Genomic DNA, 22299 nt, shown 5'->3' with positions numbered 1-22299 from the left:
GATACATCTAGGCCTCAACTGTGTTTCAGTTCCAGGACCAGAAACGCAACAAAAGCAGATAAGCAATGCCAGGGTTGACCTCAGGCCCAGCTGCACTGACTAAATGACCCCTGCCCTGGTGCTGACCAATCAGTGGACACACCTGGAAAGCTAATGAATATTCTATTAAAATCCTCCCCTGGGACTTCCCCAAAATCTCCACCCTTGAAAGCCCTTAGGACAGAAGCCCCAGTGTCTTCTCTCTCCAGGGAGCAGCCTCAGCCTCTCCCCTCCCCTTTCCTCCCTCTCCCAACCCCCTGCTTTACCTCTCCCTTTCCCTCTTATAAATTCAAAGGCCTTTCTTTTGTCTCTGTCACTTGTTTCCTGAGCCCACTTCTTCTACCACTGACTTCTACGTCTGTAACTTTCTAAATAAACTTTCTCTTACAGTTTGAGTCTTGGCTCTGAATTCTTTCTTTCTTAGGCAGAACTCAAGTACCAAGGTTGCTGAACCATGGCCCGGTCTGACTGCACAGGTCTAACACCTTGTGCCATTCTCACCACCAGCATAAGAACTAAATCTGAGCCTGAATTTTTCATGTGTGAACAGGTCAGTAGGATGTGGCCCCAAGAGGAAGGCTTCATCCAACCAAGAGCAATTGAGAAGTCCAAAAGCCAAAGACATTATCAAAGATAACATAAGTGAAGCTCTAAAAAGAAATAGGAAGGCCTATCCAGGGCATACTGACTCACCAGAGTTAAGTCATATCTACAAAGAGAAGGTGATTAAACACATTTTAAAGCATTTTAATGACCTGAGGTACTGGGTAGGAATACAGATGATCACTGTTCATGGAAAGAACTATTCACAGCTTTTTGAGAAGGCTTACCTAGATGCTTTTACCCTCTTTTACTACAATTTTAGAATAGGCTTTCATTTTCAATTGGACCCTGTTGAGTCATTAAAATGTATCTGTATCTTTCAGTGTGACCCGTGATACTAGAATGTTCTTTATGAGGTTGTTAAAATTGCTTTAAACACCATTAAACCTTTAGAGCTAGATAGCAGGCTCTTTTTCCAGAGAAATGACCTTCTCTTTCAAATCACCTAGATAAACTAAAATCTTCAGATGAAGCTAAATTGAAGTAGGAACCCTAAAATCAGGATACATATCCCTAAAATTGTAAAGTCTCAGTTTTAAGGGGAAAAAATGCAAACAATGGAAAAAGATAAGATACACAGTTAAGTAAACACATGAATATCATAACTCAGAGAAGTAATGCAGAACAGAAATTAAGATACATTTTGATCTATTCAGAAGTTATAGATTGTAACATGTACAGCTCCCTAGCCTGGCCTTCACAGTTAATATTGCAGAGGTAATGGTAATCATGTTTTCCCTCCAAGATTCACTGACACCATTTGCAGATAAAGAACACAAAGCTAGTTAAACTAGAGTTCTGGCTCAATGTGGCACATCCAGGGACTTAACTATCAAAAGACTATTCTTACAAAATATAGCTGCTGAGTTCTATAAGAAACTCATTCAATAAATATACTAGTGTTAGTTCATGAAGGAGCTAGCAGATCTATCACTAACAGCAGCAGCAGCACAAACAACAAAACAAACAATTTTCACTTGCTATCATAGTCTAACTTTACAGAGTTTTCTTAAAAGTCTTAAAAGCAGTTGAATATATATATATGCAAGTGTATGTATAAATTTTAATATTTTAGTTTGACCATATTCAGATGGTCAAAAAGGATAAAAGAATTTTTTTGAAAAGATTTCTATAGAGAGCTTTAGGAGAATTCATATACCTAGATATTTTTACTCTGAAAAAATAAAAGTAAGTACAAGCTTGATAGCTAAATTCTTCCAATGCTACCTGGCTGTCACAATAAACAATGAAATTCTATAATTTTCAGAGCATATATGAATGACAAGAAGGTTATATCATAAAGGAGCAATTTCTGAATTGAAAAAAGAAACCAAAACAGTTTTATGCTGAATTGGCAGAAAAACACATTTGAAATCATTAGGTATTGTGGATCAGTTGTGCTAGCAGCTGTTATTAACATCATCTCAGTTCCAGTTTTCTGCAGATTTCCATTACCATAGTGTTTAAGTATTTAATTAAAATAGGACTAGAAAAAATTTCTAGGTAAAATCCCTATACAGACTTAAAATAACTTTACTTAGGGAGATATCTTCTGTAATTAAGATGTGCTCATAATTTCTATAATTCTCTTTACTTTTCACAGTTGAATATATTTTAAAAAAAAAGGAAATAATTTCCAGGTTTGCATATGCATACTTTTAAAACAGATTACGTATTCTATTTTTCCCCTCCAAGTTTAAGTTCATGTTTGATAAAGTTTAATGATACTTAATTCTCACTTTGATTTTTATTGTGTACTTTTATGTATTGTGTTTCATCTTTGTAATGTCCACATTTGCTCTCTCATTTTTTTTTCATTCTCACTCCCATTTACATCTTCTCAATGGCATACACCATAAAATGTAGCCAGAATTATATAAGGCTAAAGTAGACCACAGTTATTGAAAGTTGGTGAGCCTTTTTCATAATTTTTTTTTCAAATTAACAGTCCAGGCAATATGATTTCATATAATAAGAGTCAATAATGCCCCATTCTCTCCATTCCTATTCAACATAGTGCTGGAGGTTTTAGCCAGAGCAATCAGATAAGAGAAAGAAATACAAGGCATTCATATCAAAAAAGAAGAAATAAAGGTTTCACGTTTGGCGGATGACATGTTCCTGTATATGGAAAACCTGAAGACTCCACAGAAAGACTAATATAAACAATAAACCAATACAGTAAGGTCACAAGATACAAAATTAATATATAGAAGTCTATTGCTTTCATATATTCCAATAATGAAACTTCAGAAAATGAACTCAAGAAAATAATCCCTTTTACAGTTGCAACAAAAAAATAAAATAAAATACCTAGGTACAAACATAACAAAGAATGTAAAGGACCTACATACTCAAAACTACAAAGCATTATTAAAGAAAATAAAAAAAGATACAATGAAATGGAAAAATATCCTTTGTTCTTGGATAGGAAGAATAAATATAGTTAAAATGGCCATAATTACCCAAAGCAATATACAAATTTAATGCAATTCCCATCAAAATTCCAATATCATTTTTAAGAAATAGAACAAAAAATTTACCAGGTTTGTATGGAACCATAAAAAAACCTTGAATATCCAAGGCAATTCTGAGAAAAAAACAACAAAGCCAGAGGCATTACAATACTTGACTTCAAATATGCTAATGAGCTATGATAATCAAAATGGAATGGCATTGGCAGAAAAAGAGATATAGAGACCAACAGAACAGACTCAAGAGCCCACAATAAAACTACATATATATGGGCAAATCATCTTCTACAAAGGAGCCAAAAACACACAATGGAGAAAAGAAAGCCTCTTCAATAAACTGTGTGGGAAAATTGGAAAGCCACATGCAAAAGAATAAAACTTGACTGCAGTTTGTTCCCCTGCACAAAAATCAATTCAAAATGATCAAAGACCTAAATATAAGATCAGAAACAATAAATTACATAAAAGGTACTAAACTCATAGGCCTTGGCCATTAAAAACAATTTATGAATTTGACCCCAAAGGCAAGGAAAGCAAAGGCAAAAATAAATGAATGGGACTATATCAAACTAAGAAGCTTCTGCACAGCATTAGAACCTGACAATAAAACAAACACACAGCCAACTAAATGGGAGATGATATTTGCAAACAACAGCTCCGATAAGGGGTTAATATCCAAAATATATAAAGAATTCACAAAGCTCAGCAACAAACAAGCAAACAATCCAATTAAAAAATGGGGAGAGGACCTGAACAGACACTTCTCCCAGAAGAAATACAAATGGCCAACTGAGACATGAAAAAATGCTCATCTTCACTAGCTATTCGAGAAATGCAAATCAAAACCACAATGAGATACTACTTCACACCTGCTAGATTGGGTATTATCAACAAGACAGGTAATAACAAGTGTTGGAGAAGCTATGGAGAAAAAGGAACCCTCATTCACTGCTAGTGAGGACATAAATGAGTACAACCATTATGGGAGAAAGTATAGTGGTTCTTCAAAAAATTAAGAATAGACCTACCATATGATCCCACAATTCCTCTACTGGGTATATACCCCCAAAACTTGAAAAGATTGGTACATAAAGACACATGTACCCCCGTGTTCATCGCGGCATTATTCACAGTGGCCAAGACATGGAAACAACCAAAGTGCCCTTCAATAGAGGATTGGATAAAGAAGATGTGGTACATATACACAATGGAATACTACTCTGCCACAAAAAATGATAACATAGTATCATTTATGACAACACGGATGGACCTTGATAACATTATACTGAGTGAAATGAGCAAATCAGAAAAAGCTAAAAACTGTATGATTCCACACATAGGTGGGATACAAAATTGGGACTCATGGACATAGATAAGAGTGCAGGGGAGGAGGATGTAGAGGAGGGGGGAGGGGGTTGGGGAAAGGGTATAAAGAGAAACAAATATAAGGTGACTGAGGATTATTTGACTTTGGGTGACAGATATACAACATAATCAACTGTCCAAATGATGTGGAAATGTTTACTCAAAATCTGTGTACTCTTGTTGATCAACATCATCCTGTTAAATTTAATTTTCTAAAAAAAAAAAAAAGAGTCAATAATCGGCCCTGTCCAGAGGCTCAGTGAGTAGAGCATCAACCTCGTGTATGGATGTCCTGGGTTCAATTCTGGGTCAGGGCACACAGGATAAGAGATCATCTGCTTCTTCCCCTCCCTCTCCCCCTTCTCTCCCTCTTCCCCTCCCATAGCCAGCAGTTCAATTGGTTTGAGCATGGGCCCGGGTGCTGAAGCACATCAGCCTCACTCACTAAAAATAGCTCAGTATTCAAGCATCATCCCCAAAGGGGTTGCCTGATGGATGGATCCCAGTCAGAGTGCATGCAGGAATTTATCTCACTATCTCTGCTCCTTTCACCATAAGAGAGAGAGAGAGAGAGAGAGAGAGAGAGAGAAAGAGAGAGAGAGAGAGAGATCCAAATAAAGTCAATAATGCTTAAAATTTGAAATGTGAATTTTTCAAAAATGTTCATGGGGCCTTGGCTTTCTTGAGCTTAAACCAATAATAGCTCATTTAACTCAGTACCCATTCAGCTCATGGCTATGCTTTTCTCTTTTTTTAGAAAATATCTTAATGTTTGGAATACTGGAATATTAAAGTAACAAAAATGTGGAATAATTCCTAGAGTTTCAGCAGGAACAGTATTTATTCATTTAAAATATACTAATATATATCACATACTAATTTATCCATATCTTATTGTCATGTAGTATTTTACAAGTATGGATTTAAAAATGGAATTAAATGTATTATTCTGAATACAGGTTATGGCTAAAGCAGGTTTACAGCTGTTTGTATGGAAAATAATACAAAAATTAATAAATAATAACACAAAACAAACTGTGTGTTTAGTATTCTCACAACTGTAAACCTACGTTGGCCCACACTGTATAAACAGTACATGCTCAATGTCAAATAATTTAGGAAATAATAGATAGATATATAGCACAAATTGAAAATCACTCCAGAGAAAACCACTGTATGTAACATTTTCTGGTACATACATCCCATCAAAACTTTTTTCCGCCCTTGCATACATACATCTTTTTACACATACATTTTGGAATGAGGCTAACTAAATAAACTAAAAATAAGTTGTGACAGATGATATGTAGATATCCATATGTAATACTTTGTATTTACAAGTGTATTTTTACATACATAAGAATATCTTACCCACTCTTTTCTACCCCTCCAAGCACAGAATGACAAAACAAAGGCAAGCTGAAGGAATAGACCTTCCCTTCTGTATCAAACAACAAGAGCCAGCCCAGCTATGATCTTCATATTACTTGATACCCCACTACCCATATGAAAACACACATGCAATCTCTTCTCCAAAAGACAAACTTAATAGTGTCTAACACTTGCCTTTCCAATGGCTTACTGGCAATGAGGTACTTGTCTCAAAGGATATTTCAGCAATACAGTGAAGAAAGCTCTTAGGGAAAATGTGCATTATTTTTACATCTAATGTGCTCAAGAAAGTGCCAATCATTATCAGATGACTTGAAATAACCATTTTGATAATGACAACTATGTTAAGTGGGCCTGGGCTTCTTTTGAGAAATACTGAAATGTATTCAGAAAAAGGAAATTTCTTGAGAATCTGAGTTTTATCAAAGTGTATAAAAAGAAAAAATTTTAACAGTATTGAGGTTAATTAGCTAATTGATTTTTGTTGGCAGTAATGGGGCAGATATGACGGTAGGGGACATGTGACATGACTATGCAACTTTAAAAAACCTCTTTATTAAGAAATAAAATTAAAGGATAAGTAGTAAGGTAAAGGCGTCAAGATTTGTGTTTAATAATAAAGTTAATGTATCAATAAGAAAATTCCTTCAATTGCTGTTTGGGGTGAAATGCTGACCTATCTAAAATTGTGAAGGGTTCAGTGTTGGCAATGATTGCTTATTATTAATTAACTAATCACTTTGAAAAAATGTGGTTGTCAGAAGACCTCATTTGATTTTTATATTATTATAAATTTCAGTTTTTTTCCACAATCTGAGTCAGTCAAAAAAAAATTCAATACATTCTATAAATGATATTTAGTATTAATTATGATCATTCATAAGTGGTAAATAAAAGCTGCACAAAAAAGCCTTAAATGTGCTTCCTCTGTGATAAAGTCGTGTCTATACTATTAAATATTTTAGCATTTTTTCTCCTCAAATAGTACATAACTATTAGATCTTTTTAACATGAGCATTGTTGCAATTTTAAGTGGCTGGGTTCTTCTAAGTTGATGTTCTCTACAGTAATTTTTTCCAAAACAGTGAGAAAAACTCTAACTTTGTTTTGCCCTTTAGAATTCAGACATTTTATCAATGCAATTCTTTGACGAATGAAGTCAGTTCTCCATGAATAGTTTTGAAATGGCTAAAATGATTACATAGAAATAAAAGTCTCCAAAAGACCTACTGTTAAGTAAAAAATGATGTATTATAATATTAAATTATAAAAAGTAAAGTTTCCATGGACTAATAGTTCTAGAAATATATACTCCTGTATGTATTTAGCAGCTGCTATTTTTTTAAGTGATACCAACCTCCATTCTTTTAATTCCTCCGACTCCTCGACCGCCATAATAGGAAGCATCCACAGTTGGCCATTTCTTGGAAGGCAAAGGTTCTTCTTCCTCCTATTTGGATACAGTTTTTTTAATTGGTTGAGTTAAATTCTTAAAGTATTGTTTAGTCAGAACTGGCTCAAACTTAACTATTTTTCTGAATAATCAATTCATATGGATGAGATGTAGTAAAATTATATATGAGGCATGTAGATGTATTTATGCTTACATGTATAAATTTCCAGTGGAGTTCTGGAGAATATGAGGACTCCTTCCTTTCCAAAATTTTAGAAATGTCCCTTATGCATTAGGTTACCAAAAGTTAATAAAGAATATCATTGTTTTTTTCCTATTCATTACTTCACATTTAAAAGAGAAAACATTAAAATTGAAATTAGCATTTCAATAACTATTTAAAGTATCAGGGTATGTATAAATTTGAATACTGTGTATTTTGTACTACAAAGTTAAGATAGTTGAGAAACTTTGGAAATTCACAACACAAATGCATTCCATTTTTCATGTTACTAACATAATTTTGTCTAACAGAGTTATATAAAAGTACAATAGCTTCCCCCTTATCCCTTCCAAGACCCCCAGTGGATGCCTGAAACTCTGGTAGCACCAAACCTTATATATGCACTGCTTTGTTTTCTATATATACATTCCCATGATACAGTTTAATTATAAATCAGAAAAGTTCATGGATAGAAGGTTCATTCTTACTGTAGATCTCAGCAACCTTAGCATATTCTCTTCCCTCCCCTCCCCTCCCCTCCCCTCCCCTCCCCTCCCCTCCCCTCCCCTCCCCTCCCCTCCCCTCCCCTCCCCTTCCCTTCCCTTCCCTTTCCTTTCCTTTCCTTTCCTTTCCCTTTTCTTACTGAGAACTTTTAACTTTCCATGTAAAGGAAGCACTCTATGGCTTCTCTTTGGCATATCCAAACTGCCAGTATCACTACTCTTGCACTTCGGGGCCATTATTAAATAAAATAAGGGTTACTGGAACACAAGCACTAGGATACTGTGACAGTCGATCTGATAACTGATGGCTACTGAGTTACTAACAGGAGATGCACACAGATACACTAAACACAGTGATGATGCACATCCTGGGCAGGACAGAGTGGGATTGTATGAGACTTCATTATCCCATTCAGAATGTCATGTAATTTAAAACTTATAATTTGCTTATTCCTGGAAATTTCCATTTAATATTTTCACACCTCAGTTGCCCACAGGTAACCCACAGGTAATTGAACTACAGAAAGGAAAACTGCAGATAAGAGAGACCACTGTAATAATCATTTTGAAGATAGTAATAATAACTTTAAATTGCCATTTTTGATTTTCTATATTTTTGTAAACAAGTGACATCAGAACTATTGACATATGCTATAAGAAGTAAATTAAATCTCTCTGTGCTGTTGATCTCGATTGCCAATGTTTAATAATACGTGAAGGACTCATTACCCTAGCACATGAAAGAAATCACAATAGAACAAACAATACCAATTGACTTTCATGAATTCAAAAGTTAATACACCTCACACCTGCTAGATTAGCTATTATCAACAAGACAGGTAATAGCAAGTGCTGGAGAGGCTGTGGAGAAAAAGGAACCCTCATTCACTGTTGGTGGGAATGTAAATCAGTAATACTATTATGGAATAAAGTATGGTAGTTCCTCAAAAACTTAAAAATAGAACTACCGTATGACCCAGTAATCCCTCTACTGGGTATATACCCCCCAAACTTGAAAACATGGGTACATAAAGATACATGCACCCTCATGTTCACTGCGGCATTGTTCACAGTGGCCAAGACATGGGAAAAACCAAAATGCCCTTCAATAGAGGGTTGTATAAAGAAAATGTGGTACATATGTACAATGGAATACTACTCAGCCATAAGAAATGATGACATAGTATCATTTATGACAACACGGATAGACCTTGATAACATTATACTGAGTAAAATAAGTAAATCAGAAAAAAGCTGAGAACTGTATGATTCCATACATAGGTGGGACACAAAAATGAGATTCATGGACATAGATAAGAGTGCAGTGGTTACCAGGGGGAGGGGAGGGGAAAGGAAGAAAGGGAGGGGGTGGGGAAGGGGCTTAAAGAGAAACAAAATATAGGGTGACAGAAGATGATTTGACTTTGGGTAATGGGTATACAGCATAATTGACTGTCCAAATGATGTGGAGATTTTTTCTCTAAATCTATGTACTCTGATTGACCAATGTCACCCTGATAAATTTAATTGTATAAATTAATTAATTAATTAAAAAGTTAATACATAGGTGTCATAGTTATCTAACAATAATTAATTGGTAAAATTTGGAGATAATAACTAAATTCAGAGAAATACACCTACATCACTTATTAAACACTTACTATTTACCTCTTTTGGTGCAGAGGGTGGTGGTGGAGGAGGATCCTTGATAACCTGTCAAAAAAAAAAAGTAAAACTTTGGTGGCATAGAGAGGAAACAATAAGGATGTACAAAATAATTAGATTAGCAAAATACTATGTTAGCACCCACGATGTCCCCAATGATCCCTACCTCCCAATATGTCTGCTCCTCCCTTTGATCTGACCTTCCCTGTAACTCACTTTAAAAAAAAAGATTTATATATTCACTTTTAAAGAGGGGAGAGAGAGAAAGAGAGAGAGAAGGGGGAAGAGCAGGAAGCATCAACTCCCATATGTGCTTTGACCAAGCAAGCCCACGGTTTCGTACCAGCGACCTCAGTGTTTCAGGTCATCACTTTATCCATTGTGCCAGCACAGGACAGGCTGTAACTCACTTTTGACTAATTAGCATGAGGTGGAAGCAGTACCATGTGACTGCTGAGGCTAGGTCAGAAGAATTTCTCTGCTTCTCCTGACACCCCTGAAACATTCATTCTGGGGGAAGCTTACTGTCACATCAAAAGTCTATCCTGAGACCACCAAGCTGTGAGGAAGCCCAGAATACCATTAGGGAATGGCTAGGTGATGAGAGATAGCTCCTGGCTAGTCCCCGCCTCCGCCATCCCCACTGAAGTGCCAGATATGTGAGGAAAGAATCATTCTTGGACATAGAGGCCTCTTAAACATTCAGGTGACTCCAGCCCAGCTACCACTTGACTGCAATCACAGGAAAGAACCCCAGAGTCAGAATCTCCTAGTGAGCCAGTCCACAGAACTGTGAAGACACTAAATCGTTGTTTGAAGACACAAGGTTGTGGAGTCATTTGTTAGACAGAGCTAGATAAAAAGCACTGAAAATTCACAAAACTCCTTCACACATATTTATTCATTTTCTTCTATGGTAAAGATATGTTGTTTGCTTCATATTTCTGGTGAATAACAAGAACCAAAATTGTCAAATACCTTACACAAGATTTCACTAAGTGGTTCTTCCAATGTCAAAATGCAAACATTTTTTACTAGATCACAGTATGCCTCTCTCAAACAGAGTAGGAATTGCTTAGCAAAATCTTCCTGCTATGACTAATTGACTTTTCATAAATTGGCAATAAAAAACTTAGCTAGCCTTGGGTGAAACAGTAGGGAAATTAACACACTCTTGCCCACTTTTAATGTAGAAGCAAACCAATATTTTAGTCAATGTTCCTTTTTCTTTGAATAATTACTTAACACATTCTTTCATAAAATTGTATACAGTTAATTCTTTACATGAGAGGAATGGAGCCTAACTTCTAATTTAAATGACTTTACTAATACTGGGGTATTTGATCTTTCACACCATCACGTTATAAATTTATTGACCAAGTGCCAGTGGCTTCTGATAATTCAGATACATATCCAAGTCTCTATACTAAGGGGGGAAAATATTTCAAAAATATTACTGCTTCACTTCACCTAATGTCAAATGTTTCAATTATGTTATTAAATTTTCAAAAGGTTAGGCCCTGCCTGGTTGGCTCAGCAATAGAGCATTGGCCTGGCGTGTGGAAGTCCTGGGTTTGATTCCTGGTCAGGGCACATAGGAGAAGTGCCCATCTGCTTCTCCACCCTTTCCCCTCTCCTTTCTCACTCTCTCTCTTCTTCTCCTGCAGGCAAGGCTCCACTGGAGCAAAAGTTGGCCAGGTCATTGAGGACAGCTCCATGGCCTCCACCTCAGGCACTAGAAAGGCTCCAGTTGCAAAAGAGCAAAGCCCTGGTGGGCAGAGCATCGCCCCCGGTGGGCATGCCAGGTGGATCCCGGTCTGGTGCATGCAGGAGTTTCTCTGCCTCCCAACTTCCCACTTCAGAAAAATTATAAAAAATTAAAAAAAAAAGAATATTTTCAAATGGTTAAAACAAAAACTTGGAAAATAAATATCATCAAAGAATCATTACTATTTAGGTATATTACTATTATCCTGGATATGTTTCTCAAAGACTGCATATTTTTAAAAAATATATACTGAATTTTCACCAGGTTAAAGAATATGATTCTGATACTTTCATCAAAGTACTTTGGGGTTAGGGTTAGCCAGAAATTGAAAATCAGTGAAGCTGAATGAAGGAGACAGGATAATTTGCTCTTTCAGTCTTTCTCTGTGTATATGTTTAAAAATTTCCTTAAATGAAAGGGTTTTTTAAAAAATAAATGTTATTGATAATGTGGAAATAAATGTCTCAATTTTTTATGTATAATATTTTCATCACTCAAATTTTAGTCTGAATGTAAATCTCAGGAAAAAATAGACAGTAATTATAACCCCGTGATATGAATCTTAGACTAACTCTTTATTTTTGAATGCTATAAGAGATATTGTTATTTTTATTTAACCCTTTTATTTAACACAATTTCATTTTATCAAAAAATACAAATTTGCAGTTTTTTTTGGTAATTTGGAAAGATAAAAAACCTTTGAATTTTTACAGTTAGCCCAGAAATAAATGCCAATAGAGGATTATGATTTAAAACAACACTGCAATAAAGTAAAATAAAGGTTATCAAGCTATAGGTGAATTTCTTTTATAAAAAAGAAGCACTTCAGGCCCTGGCCGGTTGGCTCAGCGGTAGAGCGTTGGCCTGGAGTGCAGGAGTCCCAGGTTCGATTCCCGGCCAGGGCACACAGGAGAAGCGCCCATTTGCTTCTCCACCCCTCCCCCTCTCCTTCCTCTCTGTCTCTCTCTTCCCCTCCTGCAGCCAAGGCTCCATTGGAGCAAAGATGGCCCGGGTGCTGGGGATGGCTCTGTGGCCTCTGCCTTAGGCGCTAGAATGGCTCTGGATGCAACAGAGCGACGCCCCAGAGGGGCAGAGCATTACCCCCTGGTGGGCATGCCGGGTGGATCCCAGTCGGTCGCATGCGGAAGTCTGTCTGACTGCTTCCCCGTTTCCAGCTCCGGAAAAAAGAAAAAATACAAAACAAAAACAAAAAAAGAAGCACTTCATATTATTATCAACCTCTATGTATAAAAAGCAATCAATGAAAACCAGATCTATCAATATTTTGTGATAGGAAGTTAGACAGATATGAGCAAAGCAGGGACTATAGTCCAGACACAGAAGGTCACCAGGATGGGAAGCCAAAACTAGGAAGACAAAGATCTCACCACCAGGGGTCCTTTCCTTCCTTGGCTGGTCATGCAGTTTAAAGCCCCTGACCTTGTATATTACTGGTCATGTGGCTCAGGCCTTCCCCTCACCTTTCCTCCCAGGCATACTGCTAGCCATGTGGGTTTAGACCCCCTAAAAGGGCAAGAGAATAGCCTCATATTTCCTCCGTACAAGCCCTTGCACAACCCATTAAGTACTAGAGATAATATCTAGGCCTTCAGCTCCAAGTCCAGAAAAGCAGCAAAAGCAGATGAAGGGAGCCACAGCTGACCTCAGGGCCAGCTGCATTGATTAATGACCCCCTGCTTCCGGGATGACCAATCAGTGGAAACCACAACCCTAAAAAGACACAATTGGAGAGATAATGGATAATTTATTGAGATCTTCCCCTAAACTACCCACCCTTAAAGTCCCCTAGGACTGAAGACCTGGTGAGGGTGCACTGCCCCTGTCCGGGGAGCACACCCATGACTTTCCCTTCCCCTTTCCTCTCTTTTTCCCCCCACAGTCATACATCTCTTAAACTCTAAGGGTCCTCATGAGACTTGCAATCAGGGGAGCAGTAGGCAGTGGCAGCTCCTCTCAGGCTAACCCCTGAACTCGTCTCCAAGGCCCCTTTTTCTCAGACTTCCCAATGAGCCAAAGCAGTTCCACCTAGACTCGACTGTTGCTTTTTCTATCCTAGGCACTTCCTTGTTTCACTGTCCCCAGCTTTATTAATTATCATTATTATTATTATTATTTGTTAAAAGGGGGGAGTGGGACATGCAGGGGCAGACAGACAGAAAGAGAGAGAGATGAGAAGCATCAACCCATAGTTGCCGCACCTTTGTTGTTCACAGATTGCTTTCTCATACATGCCTTGACTGGGGTGAGGTGGTGCTCCAGCCACACCAGTGACCCCTTGCTCAAGCCAGAGACTTTAGGCTCAAGCCAGCAGCCTTGGGCTTCAAGTTAGCGACGTTTGGGCTCAAGCCAAAAACCATGGAGTCATGTCTATGATCCCACGCTCAAGCCAGTGACCCGGTGCTCAAGTTGGTGAGCCCATGCTCAAGCTGGATAAACCCACACTCAAGCCGATGAACTCTGGGTTTTAAACCTGGATCCTGAGTGTCCTAGGCTAATGCTCTATCCACTGCACCACCACCTGGTCAGGCTTTATTAAACTTACTCTAAAAATCACCTGGCCTGACCTGTGGTGGCGCAGTGGATAAAGCGTCGACCTGGAAATGCTGAGGTCACCGGTTCAAAACCCTGGGCTTGCCTGGTCAAGGCACATATGGGAGTTGATGCTTTCAGCTCCTCCCCCCCTTCTCTCTCTCTGTCTCTCCCTCTCCTCTCTAAAATGAATAAATAAAAAATAAATAAAATTTTTTTAAAAAATTACCTGAATTTGTGTTGTGAAAATTTTCCTGCATGAAGTCAAGAACCCACAAGTTATCAGTGAGCCTAAGGCAGACTATAAAACCATTCCCATGGCCCTGGCCGAGCCAATGGTAGAGCGTCAGCCTGGCGTGCAGAAGTCTCGGGTTCGATTCCCAGCCAGGGCACACAGGAGAGGCGCCCATTTGCTTCTCCACCCCTCCCCCTCTCCTTCCTCTGTCTCTCTCTTCCCCTCCCGCAGCCGAGACTCCATTGGAGCAAAGATGGCCCGGACGCTGGGGATGGCTCCTTGGCCTCTGCCCCAGGATCTAGAGTGGCTCTGGTTGCGACAGAGTGACGCCCTGGAGGGGCAGAGTATCGCCCCCTGGTAGGCGTGCTGGGTGGATCCCGGTCAGGCGCATGCAGGAGTCTGTCTGACTGCCTCCCCGTTTCCAGCTTCAGAAAGGAAGGAAGGGAGGAGAGAAAAAATAGAGGAGGAATGGGAGGGGTTGAAAGCTGAGGGAGGAGAGAGAAAGAGAGGAGTGGGAAGGGGAGAAGAAAGGAAGGGAGGGGAGGAGAGAGGGGCTCGGGTAAGAAAAAGAGAGGAGGGACCCAAAATGACAGAGTCTTTGCATTCTATTCCTACTCTCACTACCTAAAATCATAAACTCAAGATTCTTTGGACCTTAACAACATCTTGTACAAATTTTTTAACTTCTCCAATGCACATTCAACCAAAATTCAATATTATAAAAAAAAATCCCACCAAGTTGTGGTCCAACTATGTTTGAACTTCTGAAATTGAGGGAAATTCTCTACCTCACAAAACATTCATTCTATTGGCAAGGAACTCACATCATTTGAAAGATTTTCCCCCAAAAGAAGCCAAAGCCTCCCTCTCTATAGTTTCCACACCTTAGTCCTAATCCTAAAATGTGGCAACATATAGGCACACAACTAGTTTTTCTTCCAGAAGAAAGCAGTTCTTATTTTTGAACACTAGAATGATAACCACATATCTATTGATCCTATTCACCTGGAAACTAAACATTGCAACTATTTCTCATGCAATGGCTCTGAGTTATTTTTTGTTCATCTTGTTCATATTTATTTGATCAATATGTCAAAGTGTGGTTTCCAGAACTGGTAATACCATTTTTTAAGTGTGGACAACCCATTATAAGTAAATGAATAATGCTCAGAGAAAACAGATACACCTACCAGTCCTCACTTGCATTTTATGCATTTTAATTAATAACATGTTGATAACATTGATTATCTTTAATTACCATAGCTTTTTATTTTTTTATTTTTATTTTTTAGTCTTCAGTGTCTACACACTCTCCTTACTTAAATTAAACATCTAGCTTGTATCTCTAACTCTAATCCATCCCTAATTCTAACCTCTGTATTCAGGTCAATATTTTTCTAACAGAAACTTAATTGATCATTTCTCTGGTCAAAATGGGTCAATGGTTCCAATGGCCACAATTGAAATAAATTATATTGGAACAACCTTACAAATCATGCTTTCACTCGTAATTTTGAAATTTCCATAAAGTGTTCTCTAAAATTCTCTTACTAAAAAGGACTAAGGTATATCTTTCATTTCACTAACTCTGAGTATAACATATCTAAATTCATTTTCATTTCTTTGTGAGAATTTCAAGTTTACTCTGTTTATTACCTGTACATTTTGCATTGGTATAAAAATTTTGGAGGGCATAAATAGTATTCCCAACCTTGTTCTACAGAGCTCTCAAGAATTCCTGAACATACCCCTCCATGACTCTGCCATTTTTGTTATACTCATGATCCTGCATAGCATCTAGTTTTATCATTGATATAGACAAACTAAATTTCAACTTAAAATCCTTATATGATCAGTGCTGACAACCTCACAAGAAGATGGTGAGAGATATCTTTCCATTCTTTCACTTTACCGGAGACCCTTTATCTGGTATCATAAGCCACAAAATGGAAAACCAAAGCTCCTTTTCAGTACATTTACATGAGCCACGTCTTCTGTTCTCATTGCTCAAATGCTTCAGCATGGTATAGTTCTTCCCTAATCCTGTACTTACAAACATCCCTTTACATCCCTCTACATCCCTTTACATCCCTCTACTTCAGCTCTAGGCAGACTAAAGATCCCTTTCCTTTCCCAAAATAAAAAGGACTGTTTCGCCCTGGCCAGTTGGCTCAGTGGTAGAGCGTCGGCCTGGGGTGCGGGGGACCCGGGTTCGATTCCCGGCCAGGGCACACAGGAGAATGTGCCCCTCCTTCCTCTCTGTCTCTCTTTTCCCCTCCCACAGCCAAGGCTCCATTGGAGCAAAGATGACCCGGGCGCTGGGGATGGCTCCTTGGCCTCTGCCCCAGGCGCTAGAGTGGCTCTGGTCGTGGCAGAGTGACGCCCCAGAGGGGCAGAGCATTGCCTCCTGGTGGGCAGAGAGTCGCCCCTGGTGGGCGTGCCGGGTGGATCCTGGTCGGGCGCATGCAGGAGTCAGTCTGGCTGTCTCTCCCCGTTTCCAGCTTCAGAAAAAAAAAAAAAGGACTATTTCCACATTAAGTCCTATCCAGCTTTCATGGACTAGTCCACCAAACTACTATTGCTTTATCTAGGAGCTTGAAAAGTTCTAAACTATGTTTTGCTGCTCAGTGGAACCATTCATGTTTCATTAACTTGGGTTTGCATATTTATTTTGGAATTTTTCAATTATCACTTAAGACTGTAGTTTTCTTAAGGGAAATAATCATTTCTTCTTCTGTATAATCTTACTAGTGCCTAATAAAGTGCTCTGCAAATAGCAGGCACTAAAATTATGAATGAAAAGTAAGCTGAAGGAAATAGCTGAGAAATTCTCAAAGGCTCATAGCCAACCTCTAAGTTTATTTTAAAAAAATATAGGGAGAGGAAAAATATATAAATGATAAACAGAGATGATTTCCATGAAACTAAAATATTGCTTATTCCAAAGAGAATGAAGTAGCAAATTTCTCTTTCAAACGATAAAGTCAGAGAACTAAGAAACTCAATGGCAGGTAGGAAGATATAAGACTGTTCTGTTTCTTCAACTGGGAAATTAATTCGATTAATTGTAGGTCCTTTCCAATGTGAAAATTATAATAGAATGTTAAAAAAAAAACTACAAATTATATCTACCAGGACTTTTGCTTGTATGCCTTTCCATAATAGGCCATATGTCTAAATGCATTTGTATTTACCTTATTCTAGAAAAGAACATTAGGGTTTGATTTTCCAAAAACATGTCATTACTTTTACAAATGACTAAATGTATGACTTATTATAAATTTACATTGATTTTGGAATCCTGGCAGGTATGTTTTCTCCATTGTTAACAATGGAAACAAAGGCCTTAAAGGTCTTCCTGAGTCAACTTCTGATCTGGTAAATTAAGAGACACAACCACCACAACAACAAGTAACAGCACCTTTAGAAACTGAACCAGAGAGATGGCTCATCTGTGTACTAGTTTTATTATTAACAATAACCACCCTTTTTCAGTTCCACCATATACACACACTGTGTTTTTATTATTTCTATAACCCTGTGCAGTTACTATGCTTCTCTCCATTTTAAATATAAGGAGAGGGAGATGCTTGCTTTAATAACTTGCTCCATGATATACAAAGATAAAATGTTAGAATTAGGATTTAAACCCAGGACCTAGGTCTATCTTCCTTCAAACTCTGAATTCAACTTCCTCTGCCATATGACATCCTTTTAAAATAAGGTTTGGACTGCAAAGAGAAGGAGTGCAGAAGAAAAGCCTTAAGATTTTTTGAGTAACTGTTACTAGCTAGGATGCATAACAGAAGGGATGGTAAATACATAGGCAGGTAGACAAATAGAGGTAGCTTAATTTTTATGGTAACTGTGTGAAATAGAGGTTATCATCCCCATTTTATTGAGATATAACTTGTTAAGTCACATGCCCAATTCCATTAAACTAGAAGTGATGAAACAAAAAATGAAATGGTTTTTGTGTAATGTTATAAATTGTTCCTTCTCTTCACTTTACCATGTGGCCTCATAAGTAACAAAGGAGAGTGAAAATAATCTGAAGCCATTCAAGCCAAAAGTGGCAAATATCTGTATCCAATTATATATCTACATCTCAGTAAAACTAGTGCAGGAGAAAAGAAAACCTTACTGTTAGTACAAATACATTAAAAATAACAGTCATAAGAACCCCATTCTTATATTAAATAGTGCAAGAACACAGCCATTTCGGATAAAGATGTATTCATATGCACCATATTTTATGAGAATTTGCAGATTTTAAAAGGCATAATATTGCCTAGTTGCCAGGATTTTTCTACTTAGCATTCTTCAGTTCTGCACTGAAGATTCTGGAAAACATTTTCACCACTTTATGAACCATATGCAGAGTTTGATTCTTCTCCAATTTTTTTTTTCATTTGTTATTATCATCATCAGAGAGGATTACATCTCATCTACTTAGCTGCTAGAATGAAGATTTCAGTTTGGAGGAGAGCCGATTTCTTAAAAAAAAAAAAAAAAAGTTAGCTGCTTCAGGCAACAGTCCTTTTGATCAGCTCATTAACACTTTTCAAATGTTCTAGTGATGTGGGCATTCTTTGCACTAGAAAATGTCAGCACCGGAGCCTGCAGCCAGCTTGATGCAATCATATGTTCTGATATTCAGAAAAGAGTAAAAGAACTGTCAACAGTAAACTGCATTGAATTAAAAAAGGAAAAAAAGATACTGTACAACAACTGTAGATCAAGGACTATTTCAGAACTGGTTCTTGCCAGTGACAAAAACAAACTCCTAGTTTATCAGCAATGTCATCTAAGTGCCTAGAAGCCCAAAGACAATAGAGAAATCATTCTTACTGGTAACCAAAAAAATTTTTTTAATATAGGTGGGTCTTCCTTTTATTCTCCCTTCCCTTTTTGATAAGATCAGAAAGCAAGGTATTTCCTCTCCTCTGGAATGCATAAACACAATGTCTTTTACATTGGTGTTTGGGAAGTCCTTTCTTGAATTTTAAAAAATTAGATGCTTTCAACATCCAGACCAAAGTGTGGTCTGGGTTACCTCACTTTCCCTTTCCTTTATTCCTTGACAAACTCATCAATGGTCAGAGATTCTTATTATGAACAAAAAACTGGTGGGAAGTCTGGACAATAAAGATCATTTAAAATGTCAAATGGGAACTGAAGAGCAGTGCGACAGTTTATTCTGCCAATATTTTAAGTAAAGATGTTGCTGTCAAAGCAAATAAACTAAGACCAGGAAGAGTTTTATACCCTGTTTTGTAAATGATGCTCTGTTGGAAAACATCACCATGGAAGCAACTAAGTACTAACATCACAGTATTTCAAGGAGGCAACCAAACATAAATCATTTTAATTAATGGTGCAAGGAAGGCATATTAAAATTTAAATTACTTCTGTTTTACTGTGTATTCCAAAAAAATATATTAGGCTGCTCTCAATGTAACTCAATAAAGGCACCAAGAGCCCTCCTCAACAATAAAAAAACAAGTGAATGTAGAAGCATTATTACTAGGTAGAAAAAAAAACAGCACAGCTATTGCTGGCTAAGAAAATGATTCCATAGAGCTCCAGTCATATATAGCTTCAAAATGGAAGCTCAACTTACTTATAAGCAAACTGGGCTTTAAAAAAATAACTTTTTTAAATGGTTTTTTAAATTAAGATTTATGAGATCTTTATGTAATGTCTTAAATGCACTAAAGGAAAATGAGCTTGCAGTATTCCCTTGAGGATGGAGAACTTTGGCCAAGGACACTACAGCAACATGAACATTCATCATTTCCAGTGTATTCAGATATTTATTTGCAGCTGTATAACACACTCTAATTGACAACACTCCAGAAAGCCTTTGTTTGCCACCTCATTAGTCTTACATCTGTAATTCTGCAGTGTGTGTGGTTATTCCAAATGATGCAACTAGAGGACTGTCATCACTGCCATCCTGATAGTACAACAAATCTGCTATGAACTCACATACCTTCTAAGCTACACAATGATGAAACCATTCATATTTCCTGATATCTCCCTCACAATTCAATATGTCAGTTTTTTTTTAATCTTTCTTGTCCCATTTTTAAATTTATGGTAAAAGAAAGGATGCTGTTGATGTCTTTATTAAAGAAAAGCAGTTGTTACAAAGGGATGTGAGGATACTCAATGTGTAGGATACAGACTCTTAATAGATGGTGAAAAATAATTTCATACAAAAATGAGAACTGGCCTGACCTGTGGTGGCGCAGTGGATAAAGCGTCGACCTGGAATGATGAGGTCGACGGTTCAAAACCCTGGGCTTGCCTGGTCAAGGCACATATGGGAGTTGATGCTTTCTGCTCCTCCCCCCTTTCTCTCTCTCTCTCTCTCTCTCTCTCTCTCTCTCTCTCCTCTAAAATGAATAAATAAATAAAAATTAAAATTAAAAAAAAATGAGAACTTTTTCCCTTATGGAATAGTTTGCAAACTAAACACATTCCATAATTCACTACTAGTAGTATCTAAAAACTTCAGCTTTGAATGAGGACTATTTTCTTACAATTATTACTAGATAAAGTTCTCCAAATATCATTGGTTTAGATTTCCATTTGTCATGGAAAGCCCAGGCACAGAGAAGACACTATTCTGCAACATTTTAAATAATATCACCTCTCTTTTGTCCTTGAAAATACTCATAGAAATGAACAGAACAATTTTATGTCCTGGCCACTGTGAACAATCATATGAAAAGCATTTTGGGTGTCCAGATTCTATTGCAGGGTTTTTATTTTCTTAACATTTTTTTATTTTAAGCCCCTCTTTGGCAATCTGCTAAAACTATGGAGCCCTTTCTCAGAATAACTGAGTTAAATTAAAATACACAGTATTTAAAGGAACCCAATTATGTTGAAATATAATTATCAAATGTGTAAAAAACTAAAACTGTGACATAGAAATATGTGCTTCTTTATTAATTAATTAAATAATAAAATATAGTAAGTCTAGGAACTTCCATAATTGAAGTAGTAATATGTATAAAAGGTATTTCAAACATATATGAACAACTATAAATGTGATATAGGATGTCTGCGACACTAATGGCGACAAAGACTTCAGAACTGCTAATAACTTTGTGGACAGTGGCCTACATTCATAAATAAAGGAAATGATCAATTTCTGTTAGAAGTTAATATAAAGCTGTATTTTTCCCATCCAAATTTATAACCCTAAGGTCAGAAATCTTTGTGGGGTATATGTAGAAGCAACTAGAAAAAAGTTAAATTGCTTCTACTTAGAGCTTTATTACAATTAAAATTTCACATGTGATTGTATCTCAGTTCTTATTATATAGAATTATGAAGGTCACATTTCCTATTTTATATGCATTATAAGGGACACGTTTTAAATAAAGTCAATGAAAATCATACAAGGAATTAAAATTGCACTGTGAATCTTTCATGTACAAGACTTCCCCATAGTTGACAGAATTTTGATTAAAACTGCAAACAGTTTACCTTATTTTGAAATTGTTTTCCAGGTAAAGACATATGAAGTGTCTCAATTTTAAGAATTGAGAGACTTCAAAAAGGCTAAGCACTTACAAGACTAGTTTACAATGACTAGTAAAACACACATAATACTTGACTTCATGAAATGTTCAACAAATCACATAACTAATTGTTTAATCATAATTTCATTTAAGTATCACCAAAAAAAGTACCATTTTCTAACCTGAATTACCTTTTAAAGAATTTTGGCTAAAATTTTAATATGGATTCAAAAGACTTAAGGCGGTCAGAGTAATGGTGGGGTAGGAAGCGATACGAATAAATCTCCCCCCAAACTCAACAAGATCTTCAACCAGAAACAGAAAAACCTATACTTGGAGCTTCCAGATGCTTCAAAATACACCCAAAGGTATGATTGAGTGAAAAATTGGCTAAATATATAACCAAACCCCGAAGGAAATAGGGAGTAAGAAATGCTCCGCCTTCCTCACTAACCTAAACAGGGCGGCTTTCTCTGGTAACTGTGAATATAGAAACTGAGGCGGGCAAAGGGGGTGAATAGATCCAGGCCACCGCGGCACAAACGGCCGAA

The 22299-nt window shown here is 37.2% G+C and overlaps 1 protein-coding gene and 1 non-coding gene across 3 annotated transcripts in view; one reads left to right on the top strand and one right to left on the bottom strand.

Annotated features, from left to right (window-relative positions):
- The window catches only part of ANTXR2 (ANTXR cell adhesion molecule 2), a 160272-nt gene that overhangs the window by 60806 nt on the left and 77167 nt on the right, over nt 1-22299 (bottom strand). For both annotated transcript variants that reach the window (XM_066279857.1, XM_066279858.1), the window contains exons 13-14: nt 9661-9705; nt 7231-7323 (exon numbers count right to left, since the gene is read on the bottom strand). In XM_066279857.1, the coding sequence (XP_066135954.1) occupies nt 7231-7323; nt 9661-9705 (138 nt within the window). The remainder of the gene's footprint in view (nt 1-7230; nt 7324-9660; nt 9706-22299) is intronic.
- On the top strand, nt 16366-16441 carry TRNAP-GGG (transfer RNA proline (anticodon GGG)). The gene has a single exon. It is a non-coding gene; the product is annotated as a tRNA-Pro (tRNA).

This window comes from Saccopteryx bilineata, chromosome 5 (genome assembly GCF_036850765.1).
Source record: "Saccopteryx bilineata isolate mSacBil1 chromosome 5, mSacBil1_pri_phased_curated, whole genome shotgun sequence".
Taxonomy (NCBI): domain Eukaryota; kingdom Metazoa; phylum Chordata; class Mammalia; order Chiroptera; family Emballonuridae; genus Saccopteryx; species Saccopteryx bilineata.
Note: the sequence above shows the minus strand (reverse complement) of the source record. Positions and strands in the feature narration are given on the sequence as shown.